Source organism: Notechis scutatus, chromosome 16 (assembly GCF_049901735.1).
Source record: "Notechis scutatus isolate UNSWTSFEM ecotype Mainland chromosome 16, rNotScu1.2, whole genome shotgun sequence".
Classification (NCBI taxonomy): Eukaryota; Metazoa; Chordata; class Lepidosauria; order Squamata; family Elapidae; genus Notechis; species Notechis scutatus.
Genome location: NC_142024.1, coordinates 4,076,551 through 4,094,259, shown reverse-complemented (window position 1 = coordinate 4,094,259; position 17,709 = coordinate 4,076,551). Strand labels below are relative to the sequence as shown.

Below are 17,709 nucleotides of genomic sequence, written 5' to 3'. Positions count from 1 at the left end.
GGATCTGCAGCCTTCCCGCTTTCTTTCAATCTGCCTCTTGGGCGGTTGTAAAAGGATAGGACGGGAGGGACTTTGGAGGTCATCTAGAGGCGGTCCTTGATGTAGGGTTATAATAGGGACTGGAAACCCTTTTGTTAAATAGTGTGGTTCTGACTGGTTCTGGAGAACCGGTAGTGGAAATTTTGAGTAGTTCGGAGAACCGGCAAATACCGCCTCTTGATTGGCCCCGTCTTCCGTCTGTTCTCTGCCTCCCGAGTCCCAGCTAATCGGCTGGGTCTTCTTTGATTGCCCTGCACAGGAGAACGGAGCTGGAAAGCAGGGTACTGTCATAAAATATTTCTATGGTCTTTTTAGAGTTGCCAACAGAAAAGGAGGGAGGAGCAGTGCAGCAGCTTGTATACCAAAACTGCATTCCCTAAATGTTTTCAAAGATAGTAACTAGGTGACTGAAGTTTCTGCCGGGCAAAATTCTAACTGGAGAACATGACTGATGACTCTTGGCTATGGATGTGTTGATTGAGCCATGTGACTGATTGATTGGGGAAGGGAATAAACGTTTACTTTTAATGAGGTGAAAACCGCGGGAAACTTCAGAGTCGGTTTTCACCAGCCTGTGCCTAGTCTTAAGAGCTAGCGCTATTCCTGGTTCTCCTTTGGCAGCTGGATGGGAAGTATGACGTGGGCGGAGGAGAGCGATTCGACACCCTGGCGGACTTGGTGGAGCATTACAAGAAGAACCCCATGGTGGAGAAGTCAGGGGTCGTGGTACACCTGAAACAGGTAAGTCGGTCACCTGTGCCGAGCCTTTAACCGGGGGAAAGAGACATGGAGGGGGAGGTCCCTCTCTCCTTCAACATCTAGAGAAAATTCTGTCTTCGACAGCCTTTCAACGCCACCCGGATCATCGCGGCCAACATCGAGAACCGAGTCAAGGAGCTGAACAAAATGGCCGACCAAAGCGAGAAGGCGAAGCAAGGATTCTGGGAGGAATTTGAGGTAAACGGGGGAAAAAGGGGCCCCCAATCAAATCTCCTTTTGTTCCTTCCAGCCTGGGGAGAAGATTTCCCATTATTCCTAGCATGAGCTGTGGGGAATTCTGGGAATTTTCATCTGGGTCAGATATGGAAAGTTGGGGTGGGATTTTTTCCCCCCCATCATCCTGGCTTAGGCCAGCCGTTGCTGGGGATAATGGGGTTTGTTTTAAAGCCCAATGAAAGATGAAAATAGTGATGCCTTTCCAACTTCTTGGTCCCCGCAGATGTTACAACAACAGGAGTGCAAATTTCTCTATCCCAGGAAGGAAGGACAGCGAGTCGAGAATAAGGCGAAAAATCGCTACAAAAATATCCTTCCATGTAAGAATTCTGAAATATCCTTAAAGCGGGAAATGATGGCAGAAAATAGAATGATTGATGGTGGTTTTTTCCCCCCTTCTTCTTGCACGCTTCCTACTTTTAAGCAATTATCAGAAATTCACCCTGAGTTTCGAACTCAGGGCCCAAAAGAGGTTAGCAGGTTGGCATGGCAGCCTTCTTTCACCCAATTCGAGCCAGGTGTGCCTCCCTTGCAGGGTTGTTGTGCAGAGAAGCAGGGAGCTGTTAAGGGTTTTTAAAAAAGAGAGGATCATTGAACCCACGCAATATATAAATCTGGGCAGTAAATTAAAATATTTTCCAAGATGGAGGCTCGTTTTTTTTTCTCGCAGTTATGCTGTTCCACTCCCTTTGCAGTTGACACAACCCGAGTGGCTCTCTGGAACGCCGATCCCAGAGTGCCGAGTTCCGATTACATCAATGCCAATTATATTAAGGTGAGTGGCAGGCAATTGGGAGTAGATCTGAGACGATTCATTGGGGACACGTTTCCCAACATTGCAGAACAACTTATTATTTTTCACATGTTTGTGCACGTGAAGGGAAGGCTGGGGCCCTGTTGAGATTGAAAATAAATACAGTTTTACATAGATATAATTATAATTGAATATGATGGATAATACAACAGATATAAAACAAATAGCACAGAAGATAATATAAATGTATATACTGGGTAAGTTAATTGTATAAATGTATAGAATTCTTTATTGGCTAAGTGTGATTGGACACACATGGAATTTGTTTAGGTGCAAATGCTCTCAGTGTACATAAAATGAAAGCTACAGTCGTCAAGAGTCAAGAATCTTAAGATAGAACACTTAATAATAGTCCTAGCATACAATACGCAATCCAATCATAGTAGGAAACAGTCAATAAAAATCGTAAGGATACAAGCGACAAGGTTGCAGTCATACAAGTGGGAGGAGAGAGGGGATAAGGAGTGATGAGAAGATTAATAGTAGTGCAGACTTAGTAAATAGTTGGACAGTGTTGAGGGAATTATTTGTTTAGCAGAGTGATGGCATTGGGGGGAACACTCCCCTTGTGTCTAGTTGTTCTGGTGTGCAGGGCTCTAGAGCGTCGTTTTGAGGGAAGGAGTTGAAACAGTTTATGTCCAGGATGTGAGGGGTCTGTAGATATTTTCCCTGCCCTCTTTTTGACTCGTGCAGTGTACAGGTCCTCCATGGAAGGCAGGTTGGTAGCAATTGCTATTTTCTGCAGTCCTAATTCCTCTCTGGAGTCTGTGTCTGTCCTGTTGGGTTGCAGAACCACACCAGGCAGTCACAGAGGTGCAGAGGACAGACTCCATCATTCCTCTGTAGAACTGGATCAGCAGTATATGTATATAAGAAGTGTATCGTATACTTTAGTACGCATGGCAAAAGTAACGATCACACGGTGTCCAATATTAATGTGTAACCAATAAAAAAAAGAACGAATGAACGAAAATAAATGCAGCACGTTAAAAACAAACGAAAATAAATGCAGCACGTTGTGAAAATATTTGGCCTACATGGGGCGGGATACTTCCGACTGTCTGCAGTTTAAATCCAATCAGCTCATTTAAAAAAAAAAAAAGCAGACAGTCTAATGAGCTCTAATGAAGGAGCCTATAATGCGCTGAACGCTTCAGTGGCTGGTAGAATTTAGTTCAGCCTGAGCCTTCTTCCAGCACGGCTCCAACCCTGGGGGCTTTTAAGAAAAGACCAGACAATCCTTTGTCTAAAATGGCCTATAGTCTCCTGCTTGATGAGGGGGGGAGGGTTGGACTAGAAGACCTCCGAGGTCCCTTCCAGCTCTGTTATTCAATCCATTTGTGAAGACCTCCAGAGATGAAATGATAGAAAAAGAAATACAGATGTAAAAAAAAAAAAAAATTAAAGCGTCTGTTGGAGGTTCATCTCCTAAATGGCAAATTAAGCTAGATGAGAACAATAATATCGGTTGCAGGAATTGGGTCTGTCTAGTTTAACCAAAAGAAGGATTAGGAGTGACGTGATAGCCATCTTCCGGTATTGGAGGGGCTGCCACAAAGAAGAGGGGGTCAAATTATTCTCCAAAGCATCGGAAGATAAGACAAGAAACAATGGATGGAAACTAATCAAGGAGAGAAGCCGCCTGTTCTCCCTTAATTCCCTCCTCCCTTGTTCCAGAACACTCTCGAAGACGGCTGCAGCGCCGAACACTGTAAAGTCTACATCGCCACCCAGGGCTGCCTCCAAAGCACCGTCAACGACTTCTGGACCATGATCTACCAGGAAAACACCCACATCATCGTCATGACCACCAAGGAGGTCGAGCGAGGCAGGGTGAGCCCTTCCTGGGTCTCTTCCCAGGGGTGGGATTCAAAAACCTTTTTTTAGTACCGGTTCTGTGGGTGTGACTTGGTGGGTGTGGCAGAGGAAGGATATACTGCAAAATCCCATTCCTTCCCCCGCCCCACTAACCTTCTTTCCAGCTCCGTTCTCCTGTGCGGGGCAACCAAAGAAGAATCAGCCGATCAGCTGGGACTCAATGGGAGGCAGAGAAGAGATGGGGGCGGGGCCAGTCAGAGGTGGGATTGGCTGGTTCTCTGAACTACTCAAAATTTCTGCTACTGGTTCTCCAGAACTGGTCAGAACCAGCTGAATACCACCTCTGGCCCTTCCCTGTCACATCAAAAGCCTGTGACGTCATTTGCGTTGCCGTCCCTAACTGGCTGGATTCCCAGGATGCGCTAAACCAGGGGTGTCCAACCTTGGCAACTTTAAGACTTGTGGACTTCAACTCCCAGAATTCCTCAGCCAGCTTTGCTGGCTGAGGAATTCTGGGAGTTGAAGTCCACAAGTCTTAAAGTGCCAAGGTTGACACCCTGCACTAAACCCTCCTTTACAAGCCATCTTCCCACCACACCTTTAAAAAAAACAAGCCACTGAAACTGCTTTTTGGGTTCACCAAACTGAGTTTCTCTTTTCTCTCCCTCCTTCCTTCCCTCCCTCCCTCTCTCTCTCTCTCTGCTTTCTCTTGCAGAACAAGTGTTTTCGCTACTGGCCGGATCAAAACTGCACCAAGGAATTCGGCCCCATCGGCGTGCAGAATATCGGGGAGCGAGAGTGTCAGGGTTACTACATCCGGGAGTTACAGATCGCACGGATAGACAGGGTAGATTGGGGGGGTTTCTTCTGTTTTGAAATGCACCCGTGTTTCTAGTCCTCTTGGTGCCCTATAAAGAGACTTTGCGGAAATCGGTCGATCCTCTAGGTCAGTGGTCGCCAGTCGGTAGGCCGGGGGACCACTGGTGGTCTGCGAGAAAATGTTGGTGGTCCTCAGAGAAATGTCCCCCCCCCCAAAGCAATTAATCCAGGCTGTGTGGGAACACAAGGTTGCGCCACCCACATGGCCTGCCCACCCGCTGGCCCCCATTCTTCAGCCGAGCACAAACCTTACCTTGAGTAGAGCCACAAAGTTGGAACTGGAAGACCAACAGCGGGGGAGGGAAATCCGCTTGCTGATGTTGGTGGGAAAGTCGGTCCCATATTCCAGAGCTGCAGGAGTCACAGGACTGGCCCTTTGGTCATCCCGGAGTAGCAGCTCCTCCAGTCCACGGCAGGCCGGTGCACCCGGGTGGAGGAGCAGCTGCTCCAGGATGACCAAAGGGCCAGTCCTGTGACTCCTGCAGCTCTGGAATATGGGACCGACTTTCCCACCAAGGTCAGCAAGCCACCGTCAGTCAAAATTCATATTAGTGGTCCACAGGGTTTAAAATTATGAGTTTGGTGGTCCCTGAGGTCCAAAAGGTTGGCGACCCCTGCTCTAGATCAGGGGGGTCTCCAACCTTGGCAACTTTAAGCCTGGTGGACTTCAACTCCCAGAATTCCCCAGCCAGCTTTGCTGGGAGTTGTAGTCCTCCAGCCTTAAAAGTGGCCAAGGTTGGAGACTCCCTCATCTAGGTAGCAAACGGGGGTGTGTGTGTGTTAATTGGTCATGTCAACACATTGCCTTAAATTTGTGGGCCATCGTAAAAAGCTGCAGAATAACCGAGATAATTAATGTGCTTGCAGTTTCAAATGTGGGTCTCCGATATGCACTTTTATTTTTTCCTTCTCAGCATGCTTTTCTTGGGTAGTTTCTGTGTCCCTTTTGTCGTGTTTTCCAGTCGTCTCTCTCTCTGCCCCAGTCGTCTTATTCTGACAACCTCTTTCACCATTTCATCCCTCCGACAACGTGGTTGTGCCAGCCCCATTTCCTTCAGTGGTTTCACATGACTCACACCCTTTCAGGGGTCTTTCTCTCCCGCCGTCGTATTTTCTGGTTGCAAACACAAAGTGACTCAGAAGTTCCGGAAAGGAGCACGCGACCGCAGGGCCGGGGGTTATGTTATTTCCATCGCGTGGGCAGCATGCAAATATTTACCTATTTCTGTTTATGTTAATCCTCAGTGACTTGCTTTGCCGGTCATCGCACTTCACAATTCCCCTCACCAACTTCTCCCAAATCGGAGAAGTCTCCGTCACGGTGATGTGTAACTATTTCTACCTGATTTAGTGGCCAAAAAAGCTAATGCAATCCTAAATTGCATTAACAAAGGAACACAATCAAGATCAAGTGAGGTACTAATACCACTCTGTAAAGCCTTAGTAAGGCCACACCTAGAGTACTGTGTCCAGTTTTGGTCACTACACTATAAAAAAGAGGTTGAGACTCTGGAAAGAGTGCAGAGAAGAGCAACCAGGATGATGAGGGGACTGGAGACTAAAACATACGATGAATGGTTACAGGAACGGAGCATGGCTGGTCTAGGGAAGAGAAGGACCAGGGGAGACAGGAGAGCAGCCTTCCAGTATTTGAAGGGAGAGGGAGAGAAAGAAAAGGAAAGAGAAAGAAAGGAAGGAAGGAGAGAAAGAAAAAAGAGGGAGAGAAAGTGAGAGAAAAAGAACAAAAAGGGAGAGAAAGAGGGAGAGAGGAGAGAAAGAAAAAGGAAGGAAGGAGAGAAAGAAATAAAGAGGGAGAGAAAGAGAGGGAGAGAGAGCAAGAGAGTGTGACTGGAGGCTAAAAGATATGATGAATGGTTGCAGGAACTGGGCCTGGCTAATCTAATGAAGAGAAGGACCAGGGGAGGCAGGATAGCAGCCTTCCAATATTTGAGGGGCTACCACAGAGAGGAGGAAGGGGGTCAAGCTATTTTCTAAAGCACCCGAATGCCAGACAATGAATAATGGATGGAAACTGATCAAGGAGAGATTCAACCTGGAAATAAGGAGAAACTTTCTGACAGTGAGAAAAATCAACCCGTGGAATAGAAGTTGCCTTTGGAAGTTGTGGGAGCTTCATCCCTGGAGGCTTTCACGAAGAGACTGGACTGCCCTCTGTCAGAAGTGGTGTAGGGTCTCCTGCTTAGGCAGGGGGTTGGACTAGATGACCTACAAGTTCCCTTTCAATTCTGATTATCTGTATCCTTCCCTCCAGGAAGAGCGGCCCAGAAAAATCAAGCACTTCCAGTATTTCAGCTGGCCTGATCACGGTGTCCCTAATGAACCGGGTGGCGTCCTCAGCTTTTTGGACCAAATCAACAAGGCTCACAGAAGTATTCCTGAGTCGGGACCAATTGTGGTGCATTGCAGGTGAGGGACATCATGGAGGCATGGGTTTGGGGTCTTCCACCTGTGCCCAGGTGCCTATCAAGACCACACTCCTCCTTGATGCTTCTTCCTCCCAAAACAACTAGGAGGAAGGAGGGATTTTCCTTCAGATCCCTCCTCCAGCACAAGGAGTCCTTAGTTTAAACAACAATGTCATTAGAAAACATTTGAAGTCACAACCATTTGGCTGAGAGAGTATGAGGTGTCCTGTCTTGAGTAGGTGGGGTTGGACTAGAAGACCTCTGAGGTCCCTTCCAGCCCTAGGACTGTGTGTTCTAAGGGAAAGAAACTGAGCCCCTCCTCCCAAAAAAGGGAAACAGGTGATTATTACATTCATGGACCACTGGCTCAACCAGAAGGGATTGAGAGCTAAAGGTTTATAGGTAGTCCTCAAATTATGACCGCAATATAGGGACAAGAAAATTGATGATGAAAGATGACTAGAATAAAGGATGGGATGGGATGGGATGGAATGGAATGGAATGGAATGGAATGGAATGGAATATTAATAGAATAGAATAGGAAAGAATGGAATGGAATGGAATGGAATGGAATGGAATGGAATGAATAGAATAGAATAGAATAGAATAGAATAGAATAGAATAGAATAGAATAGAATAGAATAGAATAGATGGAATGAAATGAAGAATAATAGAATAGAATAGAATAGAATAGAATAGAATAGAATAGAATAGAATAGAATAGAATAGAATAGAAGTAAAATAGAATAAATTAGGAATAGAATAGAATAAATGAATAGAAGAGGAATAGAATAGAATTAGAATAGAATAGAATAGAATAGAATTAGAATAGAATAGAATAGAATAGAATAGAATAGAATAGAATAGAATAGAATAGAAGAAGAATGGAATAAATGAAAAATAGAATAGATGGAATGAAATGAAGAATATAGAATAGAATAGAATAGAATAGAATAGAATAGAATAGAATAGAATATAGAATAGAATATAGAATAGAAAATAGAAAATAGAAAATAGAAAATAGAAAATAGAAAATAGAATAGAATAGAAAATAGAATAGAATAGAATAGAATAGAATAGAATAGAATAGAATAGAATAGAATAGAATAGAATAGAATAAATTGGGAATAGAATACAATAGAATAGTTGGAAGGGACCTTTGGAGGCCTTCTAGTCCAGCCCCCTGCTTGAACAGGAGAACCTATATACCTTTTCAGACCAGTGACTATAGGGTGGGTGGTGATTTGAGTTGGGCAGAGGGAGTTGTGTGCCTGTCCTTCGACCTCTTCCCTTTCTCTCCTTTTCCAGTGCTGGGATAGGACGAACGGGCACGATCATCGTGATAGACATGCTGGTGGACACCATTCACCGACAAGGTAGACCCCCCTTGCCCCTTCTCTTAATTTTGCACAGGGAGTAATGACTGCCCGGCCAAGGGATCTCTTCCTCAACAACCATGGCCAGGAAAAAGGCCGTAAAGTCGGATGCGTAAGGATTGCACTACTCAAAACAAAGTTTTCAGTCCCCATCGTGGTTGCAAGTCTATATAGCCGTGATGGCAAACCTATGGCATGTGAGCCACAGGTGCAGGGAGAGCCATTTGTGCTGGCAAACTTATCTCACTGCACATGCCTCACAGCTGGTGGTTTGAGGCCTTTTTTCAAGCCTCTGAGAGGCCGAAAAAGGCCTCAAACCAGCCGAAAATCAGCTGTGAGGCCTCCCAGAGCTTGAAAAAGGCCTGTGTAGGCCGAAGAGGCCTGTTTTGTCACTTCCTGTAATACCGGAAGTGACTAAATGGTCCTATTCGGCTGGAAGAGGCCTTTTCAAACTCTGAGAGGCTGAAAAAGGCCTCAAACCAGGCCTCACAGCTGATTTTCGGCTGGTTTGAGGCCTTTTTCGGCCTCCCAGAGCTTGAAAAGGCCTCTTCCAGCCGAATAGGCCCATTTCGTCACTTCCGGTATTACAGGAAGTGATGAAACAGGCCTGTTCAGCCTGCACAGGCTTTTTTCAAGCCTCTGAGAGGCCGAAAAAGGCCTCAAACCAGCCAAAAATCAATGGCGCAATGCAGGTAAGGGGGGTGGGGGGATTGCATGCGCTGAGGGTGTGGGGGGCGCTCATTGCCTTCTGGGTGCTGGCACGCAAGTGCCAGCGCACACACAGTTTTTGGCACAGGAGCCCAAAAAGGTTAGCCACCAGGGCTATATAGTAATAATAATGAGTGTAAGCATTTAACATGGGCAAGCTGACTCTTCTACTTTAGGCTGTCCTGCCTAGCAATTTTATAAACACCTTTTCCCTCTCTCTCTGTCTCTCTCTCTCTGTCTCTGTCTCTGTCTCTGTCTCTCTTTGTTTGTAACTCACAATAAGGTTTGGATTGTGACATCGACATCCCGAAGACGATCCAGATGGTACGGAGGCAGAGGTCGGGCATGGTGCAAACAGAAGCCCAGTACAAATTTGTCTACATGGCTGTGCAACAGTTCATCGCCATGCAGCAAAAGGAGCTAGAAGAGGAACAGGTGAGGGAACTGCAAACTAACCGAAGGGTAAAGCAACCTGGAATGAAGGATGAACTTCCTAACAGGGAGGACAATTAACCAGCGGAACAGCTTTGCCTTCAGAAATCGCGGGGGGCTCCATCCCTGGAGGGTTTTAAGAAGAGACTGGACTGAAATGGGATAGATTCTCCTGCTTGAGCAGGGGGCTCGACTAGAAGACCTCCAAGGTCCCTTTCAGCTCATTCAGGGTGTGGGTCAGAACAGATATTGTGACGCCTCCGGGGGACATTGCCAATGCCCCTTTGCCCAGCGTCTGTAAACCGCTTAAGAGAGGGCTGTAAAGCAGTATATAAGCCTTAGGTGCTATTGGTGTTGCATGCCACCTTCCTCACTTATCAGCCAGAAGGGCTCAAATCCGGGAAGCCTCCGCTGGCACTTGCACAACAATTACCCAACAACTTCCAACACCAAACTTGAAAATAAGGATTTCATCATAGAGCAGAACAGAAAAGACAACAGAAAAATAGCAGAGCAACGGAAAACAGAGTTGGAAGGGACCTTGGAGGTCTTCTAGTCCAATCCCCTACTCAGGCAGGAAACGCTGATTATGAAAATTATGATATAATTTCAGACAGGTGGCTGTCCAGTCTCTTCTTAAAAACCTCCAGTGCAGAGGTGGTAATTCAGCAGTCGAAGGCTGTTCCTGGGAGAGTTTTTCTCCAGCCCGAAGGTACATTGGGGGCAAAGTTGGAGATAATAAAGGGACTCTTATTGCTTATTTGACTGTGTTGCCTTTGTGCCACGTCCCGGGTCATCACAAATAAGTTGACCACCTCTTCTTCCTGGAAGCCCCTGAGATATTGGAATGTTGCTATCATGAATAATCATAAAACCATTGAAATTCTTCCCTGCTATTTCAGAGATGTCTACGGAAGGACACGGGTTACCTAAATATCCGATACTTGCCGATGGAAAAACCCAGAGCCAAAACTCGCCCTACTTCACCTCGGCTCCAGATAGGGTAAGATCCATTTTTCTCTCCTCCTCCTCCTCCTCCCTCCCTCCCCCTTACCCCCACAGCAATGCCAAGATTACAAGTAGTCCTCTTCTTACGACCAAAATTGGGACTGGACGCCCCATTGCTAAGCGAGAGGGTCGTTAAGCCAGTCATGCCTGATTTTGCAACCTTTCTCGTCAGTGGTTGTTAAGGTCTTGTGTTAAGTGAAGCAGACGGACGCGAAGTGGATCATGTTTTCCACCATTGATTTTTGCTTGTTTCAAAGCTATCTGGGGAGGTCGTGACCCTGATGACAGCTGTAACTTTAACATCCAGTTTGCCAGAACCAGTCCAAACCAGTAGATTCCCTCCCCTGGGAAATATATGCAGTCCTTGACTTTTGACCCACAATTGAGGCCAAAATTCCTGTTGCTAAGGGAGACGTTGGTTAAGGGAGTCTTGCCCCATTTTACACAGGTGTTAAGTAAGTCCTTGCAGGCATTACGTTAGCCACACGGTCATTAAGTGGATCTGGCTTGACTTGGCTTGCCCGAAGGTCGCAAAAGGGGGATTCGTGTGACCCTGCGGCCGTCATATAATATGAATCAGGGGCCAAGCATCTGACTTGATCACAGGACCCTGGGGATGTTGCAATGGTCGTAAGTGTGAAAAACGGTCATAAGCCATTTTTTTTCAACACCGTTGCTAACTTCAAATGGACACTAAATGAACGGTTGTAAGCTGACAACTACCTGTACTCCATTTAAGTGCAGATCTGAACCTGCGTGGGGTATGATGGTTACTCATCACACACTCAATAATCTTCATTTAATGGTGGTATCGGAAGTGAGTGGAACCCAAGTTTTTGATCGCGAATATATTTAATTGGAGAATGTGATTGATGACACTCAGCCTGTGAAGGTGCTCAATTGGAGAATCTGATTTATGACACACCCAGGAGGGAGGGAGGGGGGAAACAGGGTCACAGGGGCTGTAAATGACATAGGACAGAGTTGGCTTCATACAGGGCAGGGCCAGTATGTCGCCTCTAATAAAATCCTTTGAAGTTTTTTGAAGTTTGGCTCGAGAATCGTGATTTAATTAGGGCGGTTGCTGGAATCCTGACATTTGGTTGACTAAGCGGGTTGCCCGGTATAAGCCTCAGATTTTGGCATGGGTTCAAAAACTCCAGACATGATATTTTTCCAATTAAAATCGGAATTTCGATTTTTTGGGGAATCGCCCGGGCAGTGCGAGCGGAGCCCGGGCGGTGCGAGCGGCGGGCAGGGCGGGCAGGCGATTTCTTGGCAAGCGGTGGGGGGTCTCTTGGCCGGCCCCGATTTTTTTTTCAGAGGGGAATATCATGCCTGAACTCCCTGCCCTGGCTCGATTTTTGTTTGGGTTGAAGGCCGGTTGCTGATTCTCCTTCCTTTTTATTCCGCAGAGTGGCTGACGAGGAAACGACCTCCGTCTACGAAAACCTGAGTATCAAAACCGCCAAGGTCTCAGGGTACACTAACTCAGGAAGATAGTAGCTATAGAGCAGGATGGCAGGCAGGTGGCTTATAAAATAGGTAGGCAATGTGTCCCAAGGTGTGTTATTTTATGTCTCCTGAGATGACAAGGCCGGTGGATCACACATCAGCAAGCGCTGCTGCACCGTTAGGACCTTCCTCTCCAGAAACCCAGCCCTGTTTGAAAACTCGGTTCCTCCCAGCTACTCCATTTCAGGATGATTTTTCTTGTAGACTTTAAATATCACTGCGCCACGTTGGGATGGGAGGAACGAAAAAAACGGGAAAACTGCACACTTTTCCGTCTTGGCTTTTATGATCAAACTCGTACAAGCTTCCAATATATTGGTTTTTAAAAACAGGGCACGCTCTAAAAGGACACCGGTTTTATTCCCGTCCCAAGGTTTGTATCGTTACCTCCTCCAGGTCTGAGGCAGTTCCCCATGTTTTAATTCCCACCTGGATTTTCCATCCCGAACGCCAGCTTAAGCCTCCGTCTCGTAAGACCAATTGATGGTCTAATTCAGTGGATTTCAACCTGGGCCACTTTTAAGAGAGGGGGGGGTGGACTTTCAACTCCCAGAATTCTCCCACCAACCTGCTGATTGGGGAATTTTTCTGCGTGGGGAATTCTGGGAATCAAAGTTCACCCAACTTAAACAGTTGCCTAGCTGGAAAAACACTGGGTCTAATTTATGCAAAGGGCAAGATAAAATTCCATTTCTTGCTACACGGTATTTATCCACAAGGGTCTCTGGCTCTCTGTAACAGAGGCTACAAATTGGGGGTGTATGTATGCGTGTGTATATATATATATATATATATATATATATATATATATATATATATATATATATATATATATATAGTGAATTAATAAGTGGCTTTGTTTAGAGCAAGCGTGAAGCGTGCGCTCACACAACCAGTTGTTAAACCACTTGTAGCCCACCACTGCAGCTGGGGAATTCTGGGAGTTGAAGTCCACACATACCACCTGGTGAATTCTGGGAATTGAAGTTCACACATGCCACCTGGTGAATTCTGGGAGTTGAAGTCCACATATGCTGGCTGGGGAATTTTGGGAATTGAAGTTCACTAATGTTGGCTGGGGAATTCTGGGAGTTGAAGTTCACTCATGTTGGCTGGGGAATTCTGGGAGTTGAAGTCCACTCGTTCTGAAATTGTTATGGCTGAGAAATTTAATCCCAGAAGGAGAGTTTGATGCTAAAGAAGCATTGTGACCCCGCACTCCCGCTATTTTGGGGCATGGCCCAGGTATATCAACCCAGGGCCTAGCAAAACGTAGAGACCGAAATACAATTCCCAGCATCCCTCAGCATGAGCTGAGACTGGCGGGACCCCGTAGTTCAGGATTTTCTGCCCTGATCAATCATAATATAAGGTTGCAAATTCTCTTATGCCTGAACATGGCCTGGTCTTTTACAAAAGGCCAGGCAAGAGCTGAAGCCCTCGATTAATATGATACAGGTAGTCCTCAATTTACAACGGTTCATTTAGTGGCTGTTCAAAGTTACGGCACTGGAGAAAAAAATGACAATTTTTTCACACTTACGACCATTGTAGTATCCCCCATGGTCACATAATCAAAACCCAACTGACTCATATTTGTGACGGCCGCAGCATTCCTCGGGGGCACATGATTCCCCTTTTGCAACCTTTCATTTAACCGCTGCGCCAAGAAAGTCTCGCTTAGTGACAGAAACGTCGAGCTCCATTGGGGCTGTAAGTCGAGGACTTCCCCTGTATGAGCCTCTCTCCCTGCTCCACCAGTATCCCCCTCTGCCCTTTATCTATAATCTCAGTTGCCCCAATATCGTTCCTCCCCCTTTGTGATCTGAACGGGTGGGGGGAGAAATATCACAACAACAACTGCACCACGCGTAATTCAGCGGTATAAAACTGAAATGTTTAATAACAATAGAAAATGAAGCGTCCCCTCCTTTCGCCCAAACGAAGCCGGAGGTAGAGACAAAGCATGGAGACTCAGCCCTTTACCCTCTGAACAAAAGGGGAGAGAGTGCAAAGTTTGGCTGGTTGGTTCTCTTGGCCACAGTCACGATTCTCCCTGTGGTGGAGTGTGTTCTTCCATACATGCAAAACGGGGGCGGCCTTCTGCATGGACTTTGGGAGTTGAGCCTCAACAAAGCAGGTTGGCCAACGATTGAGCCACCTAGGGAGGTTGTGGAAGTGGGCACGTGAGTGTTTCAAGTCGACGTGGCCAAGATGGTGGACTCCCAAGTGTTCCCTGGAGTCGCGTCGCACCAGGTCAACGCGATGGCCCGTCAAACCCAACACGATCCTCAAGAACGGGCCAGGGAAGTCCACCCCTGTCTTCCCGATTCCTTCCGGAGGAGAACTAGGACTCTCATGGACTTTCTTCTCTTCCCCCCCTCCACAATGACCAGCGGTCAACCCACATCAGAGCCTCACCCATACGGACACGGACACCATGCACGCAACCCGGGCAATCACGCCACGAACTTGGTGAGGTCCAGCGCGGGAGGCGGGGTGGTGAGGTGATAAGGCACGTAATTCGGCCGCGGGTAGCCCAACTTGTTGAGGCACTTCAAGTTCCCCGTCTTGACGATACACTGGACGGGCCAGAGGATGATGCAGAAGAGGATGATGATGAGGATAGAGAGCAGGACGACGCGTTTCCAGTCGTCGCATATCGAGCAGCGGGAGAGGCGTCCGATGAAGCCCTCGGTGGGGGTCTCGGGGACTTCTGGCTTGCTGGGGGCGATGTCGATGGTGACGCAGGTGTGGCCATTCTCGGGATCGGAGCACTGGCGGCAACACAGCTTGGTGCCTTCTATCCAGAGGGCCTTCTCCTTCTGGAGCTCTGGTGGCAAGGTGGCCATCACCTCTCGGCACGTCTGGAGACCCGGCGCGCCTTCAAGCGGGATCTCGGTGAGCTGCCGGCAGAAGGGGCACGGGAGCTGGTCTTCCACGCGGTTGGGCGGCAAGGCGGCCGTCAGCCGGGCCAAACACTCCAAGCAGAAGGTGTGATGGCACTGGAGCACCTTGGGCGTCTTGAAGAGGTTGTCGTAGGTGTTGAAGCAGATGGAGCATTCGATCGGCGAGGTGGGCCGCTCCGTCGGGGAGCCCAGCCTGGTCTTCCCATCGATGGGCGAGCTCAACGGAGACCCCACGGGAGAACAGACGGCGGGCCTGTTTTCCACAGAGGGAGACGTGATGACGATCGGGTTGAGTGGGATGGGTCTCTCGTGGGCGTCCACCGGGATGGGACTTTGGGGAGTTGAAGGGGGAGATTCTGGCACTTCGGTGTGCCAGACCTGGGTTAAGCAGGACATAACGGAACCTGGGGGAAATGAGAAACCAGGGTTAATGTTAAGCCAACATGGAGTCATGCTACATCAGTATTTCTCAGTCAAGCAACTTTTAAGGAGGGTGGACTTCCAACTTACAGAATTCTGGAAGTTGAAGTCCACCCGTCTTTAAAAGTTTCCAACGATGAGAAATACTGGTGTCAGGATTGTGGCAGTTACCCCCAATTAAATCATGAGTCTCGAGCCAAACTTCCAAAGGATTTATTGGGAGTTAACATGTCCGGCACTGCCTGGGTGTAGCCGACTCTAAGACACATCATTCATTGTCACCCTTGACCCTGGTTTTCCCCCCACACCCGCTGGGAGTATTGTAATTCATATTCTCCAATGGGACACATCCATAGCCAAGAGTCATCAATCACGTTCTCCAGTTAGGATTTTGCGCTGCAGAAACCTCAGTCACCTCGTTACTATCTTTGAAAAACTATGGAATGCGCTTTCGATTTCCAAGCTGCCGCACTGCTCTTTCAAACCCCTTTCCCCCCCTCCCTTTCCATTGGTAACTCTAAAAAGACCATAGAAATATGTTATGAGTTGACAATTGGTTTATTTCCTAAATCTTTCTAAGACCCTACCCCCTTTTTCTTCCCCAAATCTCCCTTAAACCTTCCATGGGAGTAAAAATCCACACGCCCAGAATAGCAACTCTTGGAAACAAGGAACTCCCAACACTTGAGAACTCCCCTCCCTCCTCAAAAACACCAGGAAAGAGCTGCGTGCAAAGAGGAAAAATAAAATAAAAATAAAATTCACACGTACCCCAGCCGGTGCTTCTCCTAAAATGAGAAGGCAGGAGTGTTGCTGTCTCCATGAAATCCACAAGGGATCTCGGGGTGGTCCCAGGAAGAGACCTTGTTTGCTGGGGGTGGGAGTGGGGTGAGCAGCGTTGGCCAGCCGCACAGAAAGCCTAAGACAAACCAGAATACGAGTCCATTTCAGGGTACGGAGATAGCGGATGCCAGCGTGGCTAAACTTCCATGCAATCTGCCCTTCCCTTTGTTGTGTTTTTAGGATAAGGGTCTTCAAACTTGGCAAGTTTAAGGCTTGTGGACTTCAACTCCCAGAATTCCTGAGTTTTAACATGGACTGGAGGAGGAATTCTGGGAGTTGGAAGTCCCACAAGTCTTAAAGCTGTCAAGTTTGAAAACCCCTGGAATAGAATAGGAATAGAATTTGGAATAGGGATAGAGTTTAGAATAGAATAGAATAGAATAGAATAGAATAGAATAGAACAAGGGTCTTCAAACTTGGCAACTTTAAGACTTAAAGACTTCAACTCCCAGAATTCCTGAGCTAACATGGACTGGAGAAGGAATTCTGGGAGTTGAAGTCCACAAGTCTGAAAGCTGTCAAGTTGGAAGACCCCTGCTTTAGGGGCTGAAGGAAAAAACGAGCTGCCAAAGGGGACGGAGATTCGAGATCTTCCTTAAATGAGGACTAGTTTTTTTAATTCTCCCGTGATTTACATCCCCCTCCAGGCCTGGAAAGAGCATCCCTGGGCCATTCTACAAGAGACATGCCTTCCAAAAATATAAATAAATGTTATTTCCACCGTGGGCTTGCAAGCAAACACTCAGGCCCCCTGCGAAAAACAGTTCCAATGTTTGCAGAGCTTCCTCCTAGCAAATGGCCCAGCTCCCCTATTTTAACTTGGCTTTGTTGATTTTTTCCCCCTCCACTTTTCAAGCATGATCTAGCAAAAAATGACAGAGGGGAATTTCCTGGTTCTCATAATCTCGGCATAATCTCACCTCAGGTCTGTTTTTATCTCATCCTAGTAGGAAGTATTAAATCCCAAGCCAATTGCGCTAACCGCTTGGTTTTTATGTATGACGTGTTTAATTTCTCAGAACTTGGCACCTGTCTAAGGGACGTACGTGCCTGCCCCACGACAAATGCCAGGATAAAAAAAAAAAATCCTTATTTTTATTTTGCGATTCCTCCAACTGATCCCTCCAACCCCCTTGGAAATTCAGGGGCTGAGCTGGGAAGTCAACGCTGACAAACCTTCAAAGCTCAAGAAACTTTGAAGGCTCCGTCAGTTAGTTTTATAAGGTTATCAGGAATTGAACATAACTCTTTTATTTTTAAAAAAATGGGAAATGGCTAGTTTATAGAGAGAGAAACTTCTAAGAACTTGAGAGGGGCAAATGCAGAGAAGGGAGAAGCCAAAATCTCGTGATCCGAAAAGCAGGGAAACACGCAAACAAACTTTGCAAGCTAGTGTGGACTTAAGCCCAAATTGGTGGTAATATAATGGAGGTAACTCGCGTTAATTTGTGCATCTGTTGCCCCCAAAACCAGTAAAACTGGTTTCTCAATCTGGCTGCTCTGCAGAATTTAAAGTCACCCTAAAG

General features: G+C 47.0%; 2 protein-coding genes across 2 annotated transcripts in view; one reads left to right on the top strand and one right to left on the bottom strand.

The window, feature by feature from the left end:
* The window catches only part of LOC113421267 (tyrosine-protein phosphatase non-receptor type 11-like), a 35,147-nt gene extending 23,096 nt beyond the window's left edge, over nt 1-12,051 (top strand). The window contains exons 5-15 of the mRNA XM_087944690.1: nt 661-780; nt 883-996; nt 1,259-1,355; nt 1,731-1,810; nt 3,527-3,682; nt 4,383-4,514; nt 6,819-6,973; nt 8,281-8,348; nt 9,340-9,491; nt 10,391-10,491; nt 11,912-12,051. Coding sequence (XP_087800816.1) covers nt 661-780; nt 883-996; nt 1,259-1,355; nt 1,731-1,810; nt 3,527-3,682; nt 4,383-4,514; nt 6,819-6,973; nt 8,281-8,348; nt 9,340-9,491; nt 10,391-10,491; nt 11,912-11,999 — 1,263 coding nt within the window. The 3' untranslated portion in view covers nt 12,000-12,051. The remainder of the gene's footprint in view (nt 1-660; nt 781-882; nt 997-1,258; nt 1,356-1,730; nt 1,811-3,526; nt 3,683-4,382; nt 4,515-6,818; nt 6,974-8,280; nt 8,349-9,339; nt 9,492-10,390; nt 10,492-11,911) is intronic.
* A 1,838-nt stretch (nt 12,052-13,889) lies between these two features.
* RNF223 (ring finger protein 223) lies at nt 13,890-16,253 on the bottom strand. Its single transcript, XM_026681588.2, has 2 exons — nt 16,112-16,253; nt 13,890-15,324 (listed from the first exon to the last, which is right to left on the bottom strand). The coding sequence occupies exons 1-2, from the start codon at nt 16,161-16,163 to the stop codon at nt 14,471-14,473; spliced, it is 906 nt and encodes a 301-aa protein (XP_026537373.2). The 5' UTR covers nt 16,164-16,253; the 3' UTR covers nt 13,890-14,470.
* Between the last annotated feature and the right edge of the window lie 1,456 nt (nt 16,254-17,709).